This window comes from Portunus trituberculatus, chromosome 24 (genome assembly GCF_017591435.1).
Source record: "Portunus trituberculatus isolate SZX2019 chromosome 24, ASM1759143v1, whole genome shotgun sequence".
Classification (NCBI taxonomy): domain Eukaryota; kingdom Metazoa; phylum Arthropoda; class Malacostraca; order Decapoda; family Portunidae; genus Portunus; species Portunus trituberculatus.
Genome location: NC_059278.1, coordinates 11,574,210 through 11,593,790, shown reverse-complemented (window position 1 = coordinate 11,593,790; position 19,581 = coordinate 11,574,210). Strand labels below are relative to the sequence as shown.

At 39.9% G+C, this 19,581-nt stretch overlaps 1 protein-coding gene across 1 annotated transcript; it reads left to right on the top strand.

Moving 5' to 3' along the window:
• The first annotated feature begins 294 nt into the window (after positions 1-294).
• On the top strand, positions 295-19,581 carry LOC123508341 (proteasome subunit alpha type-7-like). Its single transcript, XM_045261964.1, has 6 exons — positions 295-452; positions 4,305-4,431; positions 4,691-4,793; positions 5,137-5,281; positions 18,853-19,035; positions 19,364-19,581. Exons 1-6 carry the CDS (start codon positions 348-350, stop codon positions 19,451-19,453), a joined length of 753 nt encoding a protein of 250 aa, XP_045117899.1. The 5' UTR covers positions 295-347; the 3' UTR covers positions 19,454-19,581.

The window sequence follows — 19,581 nt, the reverse complement described above, 5'->3', positions numbered from 1 at the left end:
ACGTACGTTTTCTTATCCTCCTTTCCAAAGTTATACTTATGGGCTACCTAGTACCTACCTACCTTCATTATCCAGTAAAGTGAACGTAGGTAGATATATTAATTGAAATATTCAGAAATAACGATTATATTTTGATCACGATATTATCAAAATTGTGAAGGAACAGGAATTTGTTCATTACTTTTATTAAATGGCAAAAAAGGAGGAATTAACTTAACAAAAGAGGCACAAATATGCAGAAAGGAAAATAGTTCTACTCATCATAAGGAGTACCGTTACAATGGCTGAGTGTCTACCCTCATCACGGCGGGTGAGCTCAGCCAAACGCCGTCCCGTTTGTTGTCATCATGGCCGCTTCTAGCTACGACCGGGCTATCACTGTTTTCAGCCCCGATGGACATCTCTTTCAGGTGGAATATGCCCAGGAGGCCGTCAAGAAAGGTTCTACGGCGGTAAGTGCATAGTATATTTGCTTTGTTATGGTATGATGATTTCTTATTGCTTAAAATGACTTAGATGGATGTGGGGTAGCGGCTTCATCTTTGCCAGGTCGCCTTTTTCGTGTTAGTTTCTACCTCTAACGTGAAATAGTGTGTTTCAGATGCAAAGGGTTTTGATATAACCATGGTCCCTCCAGATCGCGGTAAATTTTTACAGGTAGACCAACTGCTCACTTTTGGATGAAATTAATGTTTTCTGTTAGATTTCGACCTGTTTTTAATGAATATGCACTTCATTTCCGTCGCAAATTCGTGTTTTTATTTTCTTCCCCCCCTGTCTCTTACGGAAACAATTTTACGGTAAAACGAAGCATTTATATATATATATATATATATATATATATATATATATATATATATATATATATATATTGACCTGTTTTGAATGAATCTGCACTAACCTAACCTAGCTAACATAGCCTAGTTGTGGCGACATGCACTACTGATACGTCTTCCTCAGAACAAAATTAACTTTAACACAATTAAAGGGATCTAACCAAAATAAACTAACTGGCAACACTAAGAAATGAATATAAAGTCAGTATTATTGCAATTTCAATCAATACACCACACGTAACTATACACATTCTCATTGTCTAGATCACACTTCTACGAGTATCTCTAAGCCCATTTTCCCTATCGGAAAATGTGGTTAGGTTAGGTTAAAACCCTGCATTCCCAGAAGGTCCCCAAGCTTGTTAGACATAGGGAAAAAGAAATATAAGATAGGGTATATTGGTTGAAACTGCAAATTTACCACAAAGTCGTTACCTTATTTCTTTTCATAAAATCTTGTGATACAATGGATATGATTGTGGCGACACCCTGCCCGGGCAGACATCTTCCATAGACTGAATTCAAATAGAGTTGCTTCTCTTCAGACTGCTCTGATTGGCTAGATTTATTCTGTATTATTTTTATTGGTCAGTGGCTGTATGCCCAAACAAAAGAACCAATCATCGCCATTCTTTTCATGCATGCGCAAATAATGTGACAGTATGCACACACGTAACAGCGTTCTTTATTACCCATCAGTCCATCACACAGATGGGTGTTACTCGCTGAGACAACTGTCATTAGCCCCTTCTCTGTTCCCTCCTACTTTCTGTGTCATCATTTTTGTTCTAAACCTGGATGTTGCATCTGTGTGTGCAATGACTTAACTTGCTCTCATGTCCATGTTCTAGAATCTTCTGAGTTTTCCACTATCTGGTTTCAACTCAACAGTTGCTCTCTAACCAAATTTATCTGTGCTGTCTATCCTTCCTCTAACTTCTCTCACTATAGTAAATTCTTTGACTATTTGACTTTCAAAGTGTAGCACTTTCTGTCCCTCTACCCTTTCGTGGACATCTCCATTCTTGGAGATTTCAATGTTCATCACCAGCTTTGGCTTTTCCTCTCCCTTCACTGACCATCCTGGTGAATTAGCCTTCAACTTTGCTATCCTCCATGACCTAAAGCAACTGGTACAACACCCTACTCATATTCCTGACTCTCTTGGAGAACACGTCCTGCCCACTCTCCTTGATTCCCGACTCCCCCTTCACTGTTTATCCATCCAGCTGATTTGATGTCACAGATATGAAACCACACTATTTGTCTCCATTTATTAGCCCTTTGTTCCTTTTATCTCCCTTAATTTTACACTCGTTCATCCCTCTTTCTCTTATTTTCCTTCATCTGTTTTATTCCCATTCCTCCCTTATTTGTTATCTTCCCTATTTGTTACCCATTTTCTTTCTATCTGTTATATTACTATTTCCTCCTATCCCCTTATTCGTTATCATATTCTCATTACCATTTCCTCCTATTCCCTTATTCGTATCCTCTTCCCTTGTCCGATATCCATTTTCTTTCTACCCGCTGTTTTATTATAATATCCTCCTATTTCCTTATTTATTATCATATTTTCATTCCCATTTGTTCCCGTTCCACTATTTGTTATCCATTTTTCTTTCTATCTCTTGCGTTATTCCTTTGTTATTCCTATCTATCCTGTTTTATTTGCATTTCCTCCATTTATTATCCTATTTTTTTCTTCCTATCCTGTTTTAATCCTACTTCCCCCATTTATTCTCTCTCTCTCTCTCTCTCTCTCTCTCTCTCTCTCTCTCTCTCTCTCTCTCTCTCTCTCTCTCTCTCTCTCTTGTTGACCAATAGTGTGGCTTCATATGTATGACATCAAATCAGCTGGGTGGAGGAGCTGTGAAGGGAGAGCTGGGAATCAAGGAGAGTGGGCAGGACGTGTTCTTTGAGAGAGTGCCTTTAGTCATACCTGTCTCCTTTTGGGCACTATTATAGTATAGACATCCCGTCACTTATCTCTCAGTGGTGTGGTATGTGGGATGCCAGCAGATACTAGACCTTAGCCAGATATACATAGTTGCCAATCTAGCAAAAAAAAAAAAAAAAATTCTCTCTCTCTCTCTCTCTCTCTCTCTCTCTCTCTCTCTCTCTCTCTCTCTCTCTCTCTCTCTCTCTCTCTCTCTCTCTCTCTCTCATTAAAGCCGACTGTAATCATGACTTCGAGATGCACAGTCCTGCATCATGATCATGATATTCTGTAGCCCTACAAGGGAGAAGAGTAAAAACAATATTTCTGTACACTATTAGGATGAGAGAGAGAGAGAGAGATTGATTGTTTCACACACACACACACACACACACACGCACACACGCACACACTGATATGGTCTCAGTCCTACCCGAAGATCGGTCTATGAGCTCTGAGCTCGCTCCGTAATGGGGAGGACTGGCTGGGTGACCAGCAGACGACAGAGGAGGTGAATTACACACACATGCACACAATGTGCGCACACACACACACACACACACGCACACATCAATAAGTTAATTCTTGGTTAAGTTATATTCATAGTTAGGTTAAGGACTTCATTGTTTTAATGTCCCCCCCCCCCCCTGTACATTTTCAGTGTAAACTTTTTGTGGCACTGCCAAATTAATAAACCGTATATTATTATTATTATTACACACACACACACACACACACACACACACACACACACACACACACACACACACACACACACACACAAGTCCTAATAGTGTAATAGAGATATTGTTTTCACTCTTCTCCCTTGTTGGGTTATAAAATATCATGATCACAGTGCTGTAAATAAAATATCAAGAGAGAGTTTTTAGGGTGAGAGTTCTTTTGCTAGATTGATTGATTGATTGATTGTATATCTGGTTAAGGTCTGTTGACTGCTGGCATCCCCAAACTGTACCAGCTGAGAGGTAGATGATGGGATGTCTATGCTATGGTAGTGCTTCCTTTCATATATACAAAAATGGTAGTAGCTAATTGGTTGATTCTGGGCACTGTCCTTATAAAGTCATCCCTCCAGCTCTCTTCCTTTCCTTGCTTCCCCTTTGCAGTTCTTTAATTCAACAGACATGACATAGGAATGAAAGTATGATACCCAAAACTAACCTATCCCTAAATTTTACCTAATCCAACCACACTGTTGGTAAGAATAAGACGTATCAGCAGTGTGTGTCACCTCAGCTAGGTTACTTTAGCTATGTTAGGTTAGTTTTGGTTATTATATTTTCATTCCCATGTCATGTCAGGTGAGTGAAAGAGCTGCAAAAGGGGATCTGGTGAATGAGGAGAGTTGGAGGGGCGACTTTATTAGGGCAGTGTCAGAATCTACAAGCAGGGTTAATTAGCTTTTGTGTACTAGCTTTTTTGTGGATATTGTAAAAACATTTTCAATATAGAAATGTTCTGTTTTAGTGCATACTTTAAGATTTGTGGATGTGTCTTGGCTTGTACAGGTGGGTGTGAAAGGCAAGGATGTGGTGGTACTCTGTGTAGAGAAAAAGTCTGTGCCGAAGTTGCAGGAGGAAAGGACTGTACGCAAGATCTGTCTTCTTGATGACCATGTCTTGATGGCTTTTGCAGGCAAGTTTCCTTTTCCTTTTTTTACTTTCTTTTCTTGCAATTTTATGTTAGTATGTCAAGAGATTTCCTATTTATTAATTTTGCTTTTTTTGAGTTTTTAACATTTTCTACTGTTTTGATTCAATGGTCATTTCTTGAGTTTGACTTACAAGTAATGAAAATGGATTTATTTATTACAGATTTCAACCATTATAGTTACATAAGCAATAATCCAAAGGAACATATTTAACACAACTTTAGTTTACTGAATGGTTTTCAGGTCTGACTGCTGATGCCCGTATCCTAGTAAATCGAGCCCGTGTGGAGTGCCAGTCCCACAAGCTCACTGTGGAAGATCCCGTCACTTTGGAATATATCACAAGGTGAGAAAGTATTTTGTTATAAGTAGGGGAAATGCAATGAATCCAACACAGAGTTGCAAACATACTTACTTTGGGGTCTAACAGGTCCTTGGCTGCTCAGGTGAGGACCTGAGGGTAGGAAGGGTATTGGTTTCCAAATATCAAAACCTTTGTTTAAAAGATATATAAATATTCATATATGATTTTATTATAAACATTTGAACATTTTATTATGTTTGTCACACATTTACTTTAAAATAGTTGTCAAGAAAAACAACCCTTCATAAGCTAAGTCATAGTTAATAATGCCTAACTATTATATGTATATATTGCCTCCCTAAAGATATTTTCTTGCATGATGTAGGTTTATTGCCACCTTGAAGCAGCGGTACACACAGAGTAATGGCAGGAGACCTTTTGGAACTTCATGCCTCATTGCTGGGTTTGACATGGATGGAACACCCCATCTGTACCTCACTGATCCCTCTGGTACTTACACTGAGTGGCAGGTATGTTGTTTCCTGGGATGCTGTCTTACCTTCAAGTGGGGAGAAAAAAAAAATATATATATATATATATATATATATATATATATATATATATATATATATATATATATATATATATATATATATATATATATATATATATCTTTCAAACTCCAAGTCCCCTCGAGACTTCTGGCATCTGGCCAAAAACATCTCCAATAACTTTACTTCATCTTTTCCTCCTTTATTTCATCCTGATGGCACCACTGCCATCTTATCTGTCTCTAAAACTGATCTCTTCTCTCAAACCTTTGCTGAAAACTCCACCTTGAATGATTTTGGACTTGTCACTCCCTCTCATCCTCTGATTATTTCATGTCTTTAATCAAAGTTCTTCATAATGATGTTTTCCATGCCCTCGCTGGCTTAAACCCTCAAAAGGCTTATGGACCTGATGGGGTCCCTCCTATATGTTCTCAAAAACTGTGCTTCCATGCTTGCACCTTGCCTGGGCAAACTCTTTCAACTTTGTCTATCGACTTTTATCTTTCCTTCTTGCTGGAAGTTTGCCTGCATTTAGCCTGTTCCTGAAAAGGGTGACTGTTCTAATCCCTCAAACTACCATTCTATAACTTTAATCTCTTGCTTGTCTAAAGTTTTTTAATCTGTCCTCAATAGGATGATTCTTAAACATCCATCACTTCACAATCTTCTAACCTGATCACCAGTATAGCTTCCATCAAGAATGCTCTACTGGTGATCCTTTGGCATTCCTTACTGAATCTTGGTCATCCTCTTTTAGGGATTTTACTGAAACTTTTGCTGTTGCATTAGATATATCAAAAGCTTTTTATAGAGTTGCACAAAACATTGATTTCCAAACTACCCTCCTACAGTTTCTATCCTTCTCTCTGCAACTTTATCTCAAGTTTCCTTTCCAACCGTTCTATTGCAGCCGTGGTAGACAGGCACTGTTCTCCTAAATATATTAATAGTGGTGTTCCTCAGGGTTCTATCTTGTCACCCACTCTCTTTCTATTATTCATTAAAGACCTTCTTTACCAAACTTCTTGCCTTATCCATTCTTACACTGATGATACCACCCTGCATCTTTCCATGTCCTTTCAGAGACAATTAACCCTTCAGGAAGTCAACAGATCATGCAGAGATGCCACAGAATGCCTGATTTCTGATCTTTCTAAGATTTCTGATTGGGGCAGAGAAAACTTAGTAGTATTCAATGCCTCAAAATCTCACTTCCTTCATCTATCAACTCCGCACAACCTTCCAGACAACTATCCCCTCTTCTTCAACGACACTTAACTGTCTCCCTCTTCTACAATGAATATCATCAGTCTGTCCTTAACTCATAATCTTAACTGGAAACTTCACATCTCATCTCTTGCTAAAACAGCTTCTATGAAGTTAGGCATTCTGCAGTGTCTCCACCAGTTTTTCTTGTCCCACCAACTGCTAACTCTGTACAAGGGCCTTATCTGTCTTTGTATGGAGTACTCTTCACATTTTTTTTTTTTTTTTTTTGGGGGGGGGGGAGCAGGTGGGAGGTGATTTCCACTCACACAGTTTTCTTAGACAGGGTGGAATCAAAAGCTTTTAGTCTCATCAACTCCTCTCCTCAGACTGACTGTCTTAAGCCTCTTTTTCACTGCTGAAATGTTGCTTGTCTTCTATCTTTTATCGCTATTTTCATGCTAACTGCTCTACTTATCTTGCTAACTGCGTGCCTCCCTCCTCCTGTAGCTTTGCTGCACAAGGTTTTCTTCTTACTTGCATCCCTTTTCTGTCCAACTCTTAATACAAGAATTAACCAGTACTTTCAATCATTCATAACTTTCTTTTGTAAACTCTAGAGCAGAGGCAGGCAACCTTTTTAGAGTGAGTGCCAGATGAGACTCTTGGAAGGAGGTCGCGGGCCGGAGTGAAAAACGAAATCTCAGAAATACTATATTTTGTATAATACATTGATTACGTGAAAAAAATTGTACAAAAATTGCATTGAACACTCTACAAATCAATGAGACTGCTGGTGCTGTTTGCCATGAAGAAGCATTTCCATGTCTGGCTTGATGGTTGAGGTAGACAACAGAAGAATGTCATTGAGGTGGCGGTCCGAGAGTTGGGAGCGAAGGTGAGACTTCGTGTACCTCATTTTTGAGAAGAGCTGTTCACAGCAGTAGGTGCTGCCGAACATGGCCACAATGCGTTGGACATGCGCAATGTATTTTTGAAAATTGTTAGAAGGGAGAACGATGTCGCGGAAGAAGGACAACGGAGAAGAGATGCGAATTTCGCCTTCATTTCATCGTTGCACTGCAGCTCCACCAATTCCATCTGCAGGGAGGCAGGGCGTCTTCCACGGGAAGTCAAAGGGAGCAGTGAAAAGCTTGAAGTCTGCAGCCAGCACCCTGACTCCTGCAAAACGGGAAGCAAATTCCTCACGTAGAGAGTTGACGACACTAACGCAAGTGCCCAGGTCCACATCGTCAGGGGCACATGCAGCAAGGCGAGGAAAATGCACAAACTGACCAGAAGCCAATTCAGCCTCCCACAAGCGCAGTTTAACCTCGAAGGCAGTGATGTGCGCGTACATGTCTGTCACGAGAATGTCTTTGCCTTGCAGCTTCACGTTGAGGGTGTTCAGGTGCGCCGTGATGTCCGTGAGCAGGGCCAGGCGAGCTAGCCACCGCGGATCAGAGAACTGATCAGCGTGGGGAAGGTTCTTCTGACGTAGAAAGGTGGCAATCTCCTGCTGAAGGTCGCACACCCGAGACAGCATGGCCCCTCGACTCAGCCAGCGTACCTCACAGAAGTAGAGCAGGTCGTTGTAGTGCACGTTCACCTCATCCATCAGTGCCTGGAACTGACGATGGTTAAGGCTGCGGGAGAGGATGGAGTTGACGACCTTCACCACGACAGACATGACACCAACGAGGTTGGCAGACTTAGCGCACAGGGACTCTTGGTGGATGATGCAGTGCATCTTGTTAATGGGCTGAGTGTACCCGGCGGCTTCACAGTGACGCACTAGCAGCGAAGCGCCCTTCTTCTCACCAACCATCGCCGGGGCACCGTCGGTCGTCACACACACAAGACGGGAGAGGTCCAGGGAGTGCTGATCAACACACAGAAGCACGGCGTCGCAGATGTCTTGCCCAGTGGTGGTGTCGCGCAGCGGGACAAGCTGGAGGAATTCCTCACACACTTGAAGGTCAGCGGTGACGCCGCGGATGAAAACAGACAGCTGGGCCGTGTCCTTTGTGTCGGTGCTCTCATCCAGAGCGAGGGAAAAGGCGACGAAATTTGAGCTGCGTGTTTTGAGTGAGTCGTGCACGTTGTCCGACATATCCTCGATGCGGCGACGAACGGTGCGGGACGAAAGGCTCACTTTCTCAAAGGCGGAACGCTGCTCTGGACAGACGGAGTCCACTACAGCGAGGAGGCATTCCTTGATGAAGTCCCCATCCGCGAATGGCTTCATTCGGCGAGCAAGGATGCGGGAGACTTCATAACTGGCGCGGGTCACCTTTTCAGCCTCAACATTCTGCTTGCAGAAGAGCGAAGTTTGTTTCTCCAAGTTGCCTGATAGTCTAACGATGGCGTCCTTCCTTTCGGTGACAGACATCGACGCGAAGTTTGACGAGCGGTGCTCTGTCTCCCAGTGGCGGCGCACGTTGTACTCTTTTAGGACAGCCAAAGTCTTCAAGCATATGAGGCACTGGGCCTGTCCAAAGCGCTCGATGAAGAAGTACTTCTCCCACTCAGGGTTGAAGATCCGACGCTCGAGGTCCACTTTCCTCTTCTTAACACGCTGGGTCGCAGACATGATGAACTAAAAAGGAAGAAAATTATGCCTAGACAAAAAAATCATTTCACGTTACAAAAAAATGAGCCAAAAAGGCCAAATACACTACCATGCCTTTGTTTCATCAACACAAACGAACTGCTGAGCAATGAACACCACAAAACACCGAAAGACTCTGATATTTTCCACTCTACATAAATGTAAACAACCATGACGGTGGCTTTTGAGGATAGGAAATTAATTTACTAATGTGATTCATCACAACAATAGATTTCGATATTCAATACCCTACCAACGTACTTCTGATTTATTCGTTAACATAGATTTCTATTGATAGGTGTAAGGTGCTCCAATAAACAACAAAACTCACATCAAAATATAGCCGTGAAGACTACGGTGGACTCGCGCCAATAACAACACCCAGAGACACACAGCTGATTTGTCTAGTTTTCTCTGATTGCTATTCAATAAAAAATGAGACAAATGCATGGAATACTATAGTAATAAAAGAAAACGTATGCACACACGACTACTACTACTACTACTAATAATAATAATAATAATAATCATCATAATAATAATAATAATAATGAAATGTAAAGTAATTCAATAGTATAATTTATTCATTTAAAAACTTAAAATTTATTAGAGTTTCTTCTCTACTTTTAGTGGGAGGTCCGCGGGCCGGATTGCATTAATAAAGCCTAGCAGGGTGGCGGGCTGGACGCTAAGCCTTCGCGGGCCGGATGTGGCCCACGGGCCGGAGGTTGCCCACCCCTGCTCTAGAGCTTCCTGCCTACTTCTGTATTTCCATCATCCTATGACTTTACTTTTTTTAAGAGCGAGGTTTCAAGACATTTGTCCCTGTCTTCTAGCTAATTCCTTTCAAATCTTTTAGGGAACTTGTAGTTAAAGTGAGCCTTTTTTTTAATATTTTGTTGCCCTTGGCAAGTTCCCCTCTAGCATGAAATAAAAGACAGCAGTTTGTCTGTGAGATCCTTAAACACTCTGTTTCCATTTTTTGGTAGTTTATTCTTTTATTTATGCAAAAGAAAAAATATGTATACACTTAACCCTCGGCTATCGCGCCCAATTGGGGCCGAAATAGCCGTGCTATAGCCGAAAACGCGATAGCCGAATTGATCTTGGCGGGAAGGCGGTTTTGCCAATGAGCGCTCAGATATTCCATTACGTCATGGCGGGGAGCGCGATAGCATGCAACTGATAATGAAATTTTAGCAGCTTTTCATGGGTGCGCGATAGCAATAAAACGCGATAGCCGAAGTCGCGATAGCCGAGGGTTGACTGTATATCCTATTCTACATTTTTTGTTGTAATAAAAGAGCTCATTATTGTGTAATAAGTTTACAGTAATAAAATTTGTCTTTATAAGAATACATGAATTCAAAATGTTGCTTCCCATTTGTTGTAATGGCTGATTCCCTTGTGGTCTAGCATCTTTAACAAGCATTTAGTGACTGCTTGAAGGACATTGTAGAAGTAACAAAGGAGTAAACTACCACCACATAATTCCCACCTGTCCATAGATCATGGACTTGCCTTCCTCCTCTCATGCCACAACACCTCATTACCCTCTGTCTCTGTCTTTCTTTCTCCCTCTGTTATCTATATGAATTAGTTGTGTTTCCAAAATGACTTCCAAAATACTTCCAACCTTTGTTCTGCATTGCTGTTGAGGTAAAAATTAAGTTGTGTTCTCTGTACAAAAGTGTTCCCCTATTCTAGATGTGGCATCTTAGCAGGGAAGTGCAACCCTGCTGAATGCCAGCTGCTGGGCATGATACCTTACAGGCTCTCACCTTATGCAGTCTTGCTACAGAGAATTGCCTTGCTGCAAACTCATCATATGGTTACTGTCATAACCAATTTAAGGCAGTAATCTCCAACTTGAACAAGTGCTTCTTAGAGAGAGAGAGAGAGAGGTTGTGTTGTATACATCGCTTTCGCCACCAATGAAACAATTTGCTCATTATGTCATCTACAAGAAGAAAACCTAATCCATTCATACTAAGAAATAAAATTCTAGACCTCCAAAGACCAGTAAATGAAGACAAAAATCAAATGATTGGAGGTCTTTAGTGTTAAAGTCTGTCAGCTGCACATTTGTCAGTTGTGGTGCGCTTTCTCTCTCTCTCAATCTCTCTCTCTCTCTCTCTCTCTCTCTCTCTCTCTCTCTCTCTCTCTCTCTCTCTCTCTCTCTCTCTCTAGTGTGGCAGTGTCATTATCCTAGCTTGCCCAACACCATTCAAACAAACAAACAAACAAAAAAAAAAAAAAAAAAAAGCATAACTTAGAAATATACCGATGTATCAGAATTGGCTGTATTGGCCCATTTAAGGAGTATCAGTATCGGGTGATTTTCTGCTGATATTACCAATACTTAAAAATTTATTATGTTGTGTATCTCACTCTGCAAGTTATTCTGTTTAGCAGAATTTGAACGTTTTATAGTGATAAAAATGAATTGATGATGCCAAATTATGTAGTATAGATACAGCACATGGAGTCCATTGTGCGTTGTAGTAGAATATATTCTTTGCTAATAAGTCACCACTGCTACCATACATGTATGAGACAGGTTGGTAGTGGACTCCAGGAACTGCTACATCCATCACCTCAGAGAGAGAGAGAGAAGACATGACAAGATAAGACTGCCTACTGCTTGCTCACTCGCATGCTAAAGACATGCATTTATCTGTGCTTTTGTGTATTTTTTAAATTTCTTTGTGTGTGTGTGTGTGTGTGTGTGGTTGGTTGGGTGGATGGGTGGGTTGATAAATGGATGGTGTGTACAGTGGAGACTAAATACTCAAATGTCTTAAGAGTCAAACTTTTCATTACTCAAACGCAAAAGTTCAATTTAATACAGGGGATCCTCGTGATTCGACCGTTCGCAGTTCGAATTATTGCCAATTCGAACTCAGTTAATTAATACCCAATCCTCAAGGTTCGACTGACTGACTCACCAATTTGACATTCATATCTTGCGTGCCACCCACCCAGTCAAAATCCGCCGCAACCCCAAATTCGCCGCAAACCCGCCAGGCAGAAGTGTAAACTGTTGCTACCCTGTGTCAGCGCTAAGGTGGTGTCACACTAACACTTTTCCGTCAACTTTTTGTCAACTTTTGTCAACGCCGGTCATCACACACAAGCTTGCTTCTGCTTTTGTCGCTTACGTCAACTGTAAACAAACATGGTGCCCCCTTCACCCCCAGCAAGCCGTTGCTATTTTTGGCCTTTAATGCTCCCTATGAGAAACTCTTCAGACAGCTTTGTCCACTCGTAAACAACTGTGCTGCTCATCTTGGCCAGTTGTTCTTTGGAAGTTCTGCCTTGGAGCATCGCAGTCCCAGACAAATGTAAACAAACAATTGAACTACTTTTCACTGTTAGGCTAGGACAGAGAAAATATATATATATATATATATATATATATATATATATATATATATATATATATATATATATATATACAAATATAGCTACATCTACTTATCAAGATTCCTTTGATTTGAGATTATAGCATCATTCCAATTAACAAGAAAATTAATTTTATTATAAGAGTGTTAATTAGAAACCATAGATCTTAATTTGACTAAAAATTGATGCTAAAGGAAAACGTGCATTTCGTCTGACTCAAGACGATGGAAAGCCACCTCCAGCCTCAACCCTAAGAACAATAATTTCCTGCCTTTCAAAGATAAGTTTGAGCTTATAAGAAAGTGTGAGGCAGGTATAGTTCACAGTGTTGTTGCAGTGCAAATGGGTGTCCCTAGATCATCATGTCAACAATTTGGAAGAACAGGGACAAGTAGCGTGAGACTGCTGCATCATGCAAGTGTTTATTTCCAAAAATGTACTGTACAGCACCCTTATGAGTTTAATAAAAAAAAAAGTTAGATATAAATGAAGCCTTTAATAGTACTGATTTAGTCTAAGTTGGTATTTTTAGAGGTTATAGTGATGTTTTGAAGGGGTCTGGGCTGCAGGTTGGTCTCTATCCTCCCTAATTCTTAAGTATCTTATGGGAAAAATTGCTTCACGATTCGAATAAACGCTGATTCGACTGATGAAAAACCATCCTAACCCCGTCGAATTGCGAGGATCCCCTGTACTCGAAAAAGTGCCTGACAGTCGAACATCCACGTATGTGGTTGTAAACAAAGGCTCTCTGTCCTCTCCCTCCCACTCCGCTGCTTGTGCTGCCGCGGTCATCAGAATAACTTTGTTGTGCATTTTGTCTTTAGTTGTTCATTTATAAATTTACATTAACACCAAAGTCTTTCTAGTAGTGAAAATATCTGGTAATCAAACAGCCACACACATGATAATAAACAAAGCTCTGGCCTCTCCCTCCCCGCTGCTGCCATTGTCCCATACTGATACCGATGTTACCGGATATCAAAAACGGTATTTCCGTATACTAGATACTGGTGCACATCCTTAGTTCTGTCGCAGTCATGAGAAAAACAACAGTTCTGTGTTCTCTAGTTTTTCATTTAGAAATTTACATTGGCACCAAAGAGGCTTATTAGTGGTGAAATTAAGAAATCTAGTGAGACTGTAAGTGTTAATGAGCCATAGTCCTCCACTAATGGGTTCACAAGAATCACACCAGACGTTTTCATGCATGGTGACTCGTCCTCTGACGACCTCTCTCCTCCTCCCCACCCTTCTTCCCTCCTCTTCTACGTTATCCATCACCAGCCTTCACTTACATTGTGGAGAAATCAAAATTATATAAAAAATACATTGAAATTTTTTTAAATGAGTTTTGGTTAGAATGAATTACCTGATTTATAGGTATCAGTAGTTGAATTTTTTGATGCTCGAACAGCCATTTGGAACTAATTATTGAGTCTTCACTTTATATACACACATATATATTTAAATATGCATGCATACAGTTTACTGGCTCTATGACAGGGTGAGCTCTCTCTATGGATGTTGAATGTTTACTGACAGCGTCACACTTACAGACAGGTAGCGCACCTAGCCACACCATAATAATAATAATGTGTTGTCATTTAGGCTAACAGAAACCATGACATTGATAAATACTCTTTATCTTAAGCTAGCCAATCATAGCCCTCACAGCTAATTTTATAAAATTAAAGTTACATGAAAAGGTGGGAGCCAGTCTCTCCATTATAGCATTCTCCCATATACCTCTGTCTGACTATACTTGGGTCATTCTAAACTGGCTGTTTAGGTGTCTTTTTCTCATGTTTCTATATAAGTGAGTGTATTTCTGAAATCATTCTAACATGTTCCACATCTTTGTTGAGGTAAAAATCAAGGTGTGTTTTCTGTATAGACTGGTGGGTCAGGTTTAGTGGAGTATTGGGAAGGTCACACTCCTGTGCTCATATGGTACATTTAGGATGAGGGAGACCTTTATACATAAAGCATGCCTTGATTTTAATTTCAAAGGTAATTTGGAACAAAAGTTAGAATAATTTGGGAATAATTTTAGAAATACAGTAAGTCCTCGTTATACGGTACATATGGGTTCCTGAAAACCTTACCACAAATCGAAATTACCGTATACCAAATCCATTATAATATGTAATAATAGGGAATGCGTTCCAGCACATCAAAAGTCTCCCCTACAGAAATGAAAATACAGGTAACTTGATTTACGCGATAGATGTGTTTCAAGAGGCTTCGCGTATATCAAAATTCGCGTAAAACAAACATGTAATTCTCATAAGAAACAATAGATAATAAATAGGGGGAATGTGGGATGTGGTCAAAAAAAAATTTGTACAAAATATTTATTTGGCTAAATTAACATGTTTATTATTTACCATTCTAAATACTAGAAGTGTATTTAAAGTAAAGGGAAAAGCAAGAAATAATAAGTGAAAGCAAAAAATAATAAGAGAAAACAACAAAACAAAGAATACGTAAACAAAACACTCACTGCGTCACTGCCTTCACCACTCACACCACAGTCAGTCACCATCTTCCTCTGAGCTTTACCACTTTATAAAAAATCCACTTATCAAAAATAACCCCATATGCAGAAGAAGATGATGGATGTTTTGGGGCCATCTTGGAGAATTATAGGCAGATTGAAGAGATTCCATCTGTACTCAGTGCTGGCAGACTGCACATGAGACACGAGAAGAGCGGGAGCTGGATCCAAAATTCTATAACAACGTCAGAGCAACCTCCTGCCATGAAATGGCATCCATGAATGCTTGGAGGGACGGTAACGAGGTTGCTCTCAGGTTGCTGGTAACACCACCTCTCCAGGTGGTGTTACTGTCTTATATGCATTTATGTTCACAAAACATTTCTATTAGCTTTTTACAAACCTTGCTCCCAAGAAAGGATTGTTTTGTAATGCATAATGTGAAAGCTTACATGGAATACCAAAAAATAAAGCAGAGATGAGATCGCCCACAGACGAGGCGGAGACTTGCAGTGACTCGGCTGCTTCTTCATCTTCTTGTGACTCTTAGCTTGCATGTTGTCTTTCACGATATTTATGTTTCCACTCCTCTATTGCCTGCTATAATGGATATCATATCTTAGTATTCATATACGCTCATGCCATGAGAATAACCTCGACTCTGTGGCACTGAGTGATAGTGAATTACTAATGAAATACCACGGTATTTCATTAGTAATTCACTATCACTCAGTGCCACGGAGTCGAGATTATCCTCATGGCATGAGCGTATATGAATACTAAGGTATGATATCCATTATAGCAGGCAATAGAGGAGTGGAAACATAAATATCGTGGTGAAAGACAACACTCAAGCTAAAAGGGTCACAAGAAGAAGAAGCGGCGGAGTTGCCATGAGTCTCCGCCTCATCTGTGGGCGATCTCATCTCTGCTTTATTTTTTGGTATTCTATGTAAGATTTCACTTTATGCATTACAAAACAATCCTTTCCTAATAGAAATGTTGTTTTGTAAACATAAATGCATATATAAGACAGTAACACCACCTGGAGAGGTGGTGTTACCAGCAACCTGAGAGCAACCTTGTTGCCGTCCCTCCAAGCGTTCATGGATGCCATTTCACGGCAGGAGGTTGCTCTGACGTTGTTAAAGTTTCTTGGATCCAGCTCCTGGCAGCCAATGAGCACTTTTAGGAAGGCTACCAACCTCCACCCACCAACAGCAACGAATCTTTGTGGATGCTATTTTACGAAGGTTGGTATGTGAGCAGGAGGTTGCTATGGAGGTTGTCTGTACCAACATAGACAACAACTTGCTTCTTTGATCTGGCCCCAGAGCTCCCACCTATCGGCCAGCTGTGGAACTCTCTGGCACGCAGTTTGAAATTGCATCTGGCGCTCAATTTGAAAATGCTGTTGGGCCAAATTGCGTATAAGCAAACCGATCACACAAATTAAATTGATTATATTTTTTCAGTCGCGTTATAACAAAAACGCATAAAGCAAACACACATAAATCGAATAAACAAAATGTTTTTATTCACCTTTCACTCGCCATGTATTCTATCAGATGATGTCCTTCCCGAGGCTAAGGAACAGTAGGGATTTAAGCCCTTACTCATTTTCTGCTAAGTGGGCAGACTACTTCTCTTTCACTTTGCCTTGTCAACTCCAGCAGTGTCTGCAGAACGTTTTGGGGCCATGATAATATCCACAAAAAACACACGTAAAGATTTCACTTGTGTTCATTGGGAAATGCGGGAAGAGACTGATTGTTGTTGTGACATCATCCACATCACACTTCCCGCGCCACCCCAGCTTAGTGCTCACTGACAGCTGACTTTTGGCGGGACGTTCGGGCACTTTGGCCTGACGCCTGAGGTTTCCTGTTGTTTATATATCGCTTGTGGACACTGGGCTAGCTGGAGTGTTCATCAAATTCTCCACAGTGCTGTAAACAACTAAACATGCCGAACAATTGCTCAGTGTTTGGATGCAATAACACAAAAAGAAAAACTGCAGGTTTAGGCACGACATGAGCAGATACTGTATCTGTGAATTTTTCTTACCGTATATCGAATCGAGGGTAGTAATTTCCAAATACTGTAACTGAATTTACCGGATAAAGAAGTAACTTATAATGAGGACTTACTGTACACCAATTTATATAGAAACAGAAGGAGAGAAAGAAAGGCAGAGACAGAGAATAAAGGAGATGAAGCAGGCGTGGAGAGTAAAGACAAGCCTATGATCTGTGGAGAAGTGGCAATAATGGGGGAATCTGGTGAAGCCTTACATCCCACACCTAGAACAGCCACCCAAGCCTATCATGTTAAGGCTCCCCAGGGCCAGTAATATACTTGTGACAATATGTAGTCATCAAGAAAAGAAAGTACAATAATGCATATTCCTGCTATTTTGGAGTTCAGAAACATCTGGAACTGTGCAGAACAGGGATTATGCCATGATTCAGTTTTGTGTATTTGGAGGGGACCCACATTATGTAAGACTTATTCAATCTTTGAATGTTATCCCATTGAAGAGTATCAATGAAAGACACACTGTGTGGGCTTAACTACACAAGCTTAAGAAACTCCCTTAAAATGTAAATGTGGTGCAATAAGAATACACAACAGAACCAGACTGAGAAGGATGCTATTTAGATGCAGGAAGAGTAGATAGGAACTAGGGGAAATCCTGGAGGAGTTAAGTAGTGTGGAGTCTAGTGGTGGCCAATCACCAGATGCCAGGTTGTGTGTATAAGGATACCAATACCTGCCCATTGGCACCAGCAATTTTTCCTTTTCTATTTTATTTATTTTTTTCTTTTCAGAATGAGTGAGCTTATTTCAATTTATAATTTGAATTTTTCTATTTATTATCTTTAATGTGCAACCAGGAAACAGCTCAATAGAATGTTTAAAAGTTATTATTTCTCTTCTTACCTTTGCTTTGTGATACAAGAAGATACTTACACCAAGGAATGTCTAGATAGCATGAAGAGATGAAGAACAACAATCGAAATGATGGTCTGAGCACAGGAGTGTGTGGACACATGATGGTGGCTGGGCTGGAATAAGGCAGTGTTGCCAGTGGTGTGGTGTGCAAGTCTTATGCATGGAATGGTAGTGCAGGTCTACAGTAAGTTAGGGGAGCATGTTTGGTGCTCAATGAAAAAAAAAAAAAAAAAAAAATATATATATATATATATATATATATATATATATATATATATATATATATATATATATATATATATATATATAAAAAAAAAGTTAAAATTAATAAATAGATAAGTAAATAAAAAGTTTACTATTGCATAAAAATGGAGCTACATTGATGAAACCAGCAACGAGCTGTGGTCCTCTGTACCTACACAGTCTAAACAGGATCTTCTGATGAGTTTTGCGTCAGTTTGCTCATTCAATACGTCCTTTCTGAATGAACAGTATCAAAGTAGGAGGTTGCTGTGAAACAGCCATCTATGTAGTGGTGGTGTTGGTCATTAGCCACTAAGTTGGGCTGGATGGATGGATGGGACCAGAATAATCCATTTTGCATTGATTTGTATGGGAAAATAGTTTGTTTCTGAACAATTCTGAACAATTTGGATTTTGAACTACTTTCTGGAATGAATTAAGTTTGAGAACTAAAGTTTCACTGTACGTATATAATTATATATATATATATATATATATATATATATATATATATATATATATATATATATATATATATATATATATATTTATATTCTCATTATGTGTAGAGGGATTGTTTGCAAAATGGACATAGAGAATATTTATTAACTTGATTTTAATCACCAGGCTAATGCCACTGGACGCAGTGCTAAGACAGTGCGAGAGTTCTTGGAGAAGCACTATTCTGATGATGCAGTATCCACTGAGGAAGGAGCCATCAAACTGGTGGTGAAGGCTCTGCTGGAGGTGGTGCAGTCAGGAGCCAAGAATGTGGAAGTGGCTATCATGAGGCCCAACCAGCCCATGAGAGTAAGTTTATGCTTGTATTTTTGTATCATTTGTCTGTGTAGGGAATTGTTGAAAGGATAAGTGGGAAATCTCCCTGGCCCAATTATTCTCTCAGAAAAGGAATCCTTCATCATCCACTGATTATAACTTTGTGTATCTTTGTATAATTGTCTTTTATTTTGTGAGCCGTTGCTTATATTTCCTTATTCTCTCCTGTACTTCAGGCTGTTGTCTTTTGTGTGCCATGTTGCTCTAGATATTTTTCTTCACTGAGTAATAGCAGGAAATACAAGTAAAATTGCCTTCATTTCTAGAAATGTATTTTTTATGCAATGTATGATTTTTCCAGATGCTGGATATTGATAGCCTAGAGAAAATTGTTGGAGAAATTGAAAAGGAAAAGGAAGAAGAGGCAGAGAAGAAGAAACAAAAGAAATAATATGATGCCATGGTGATGTAGCTTAAGCAGTTTAATCATTTTGTGTGGAAGTAAATATTTCCTTATTGCAATGAATATTCAAATTTGTTTTCTGTTTTTTTTTTTCCATAAATATGTATTGTAACAAC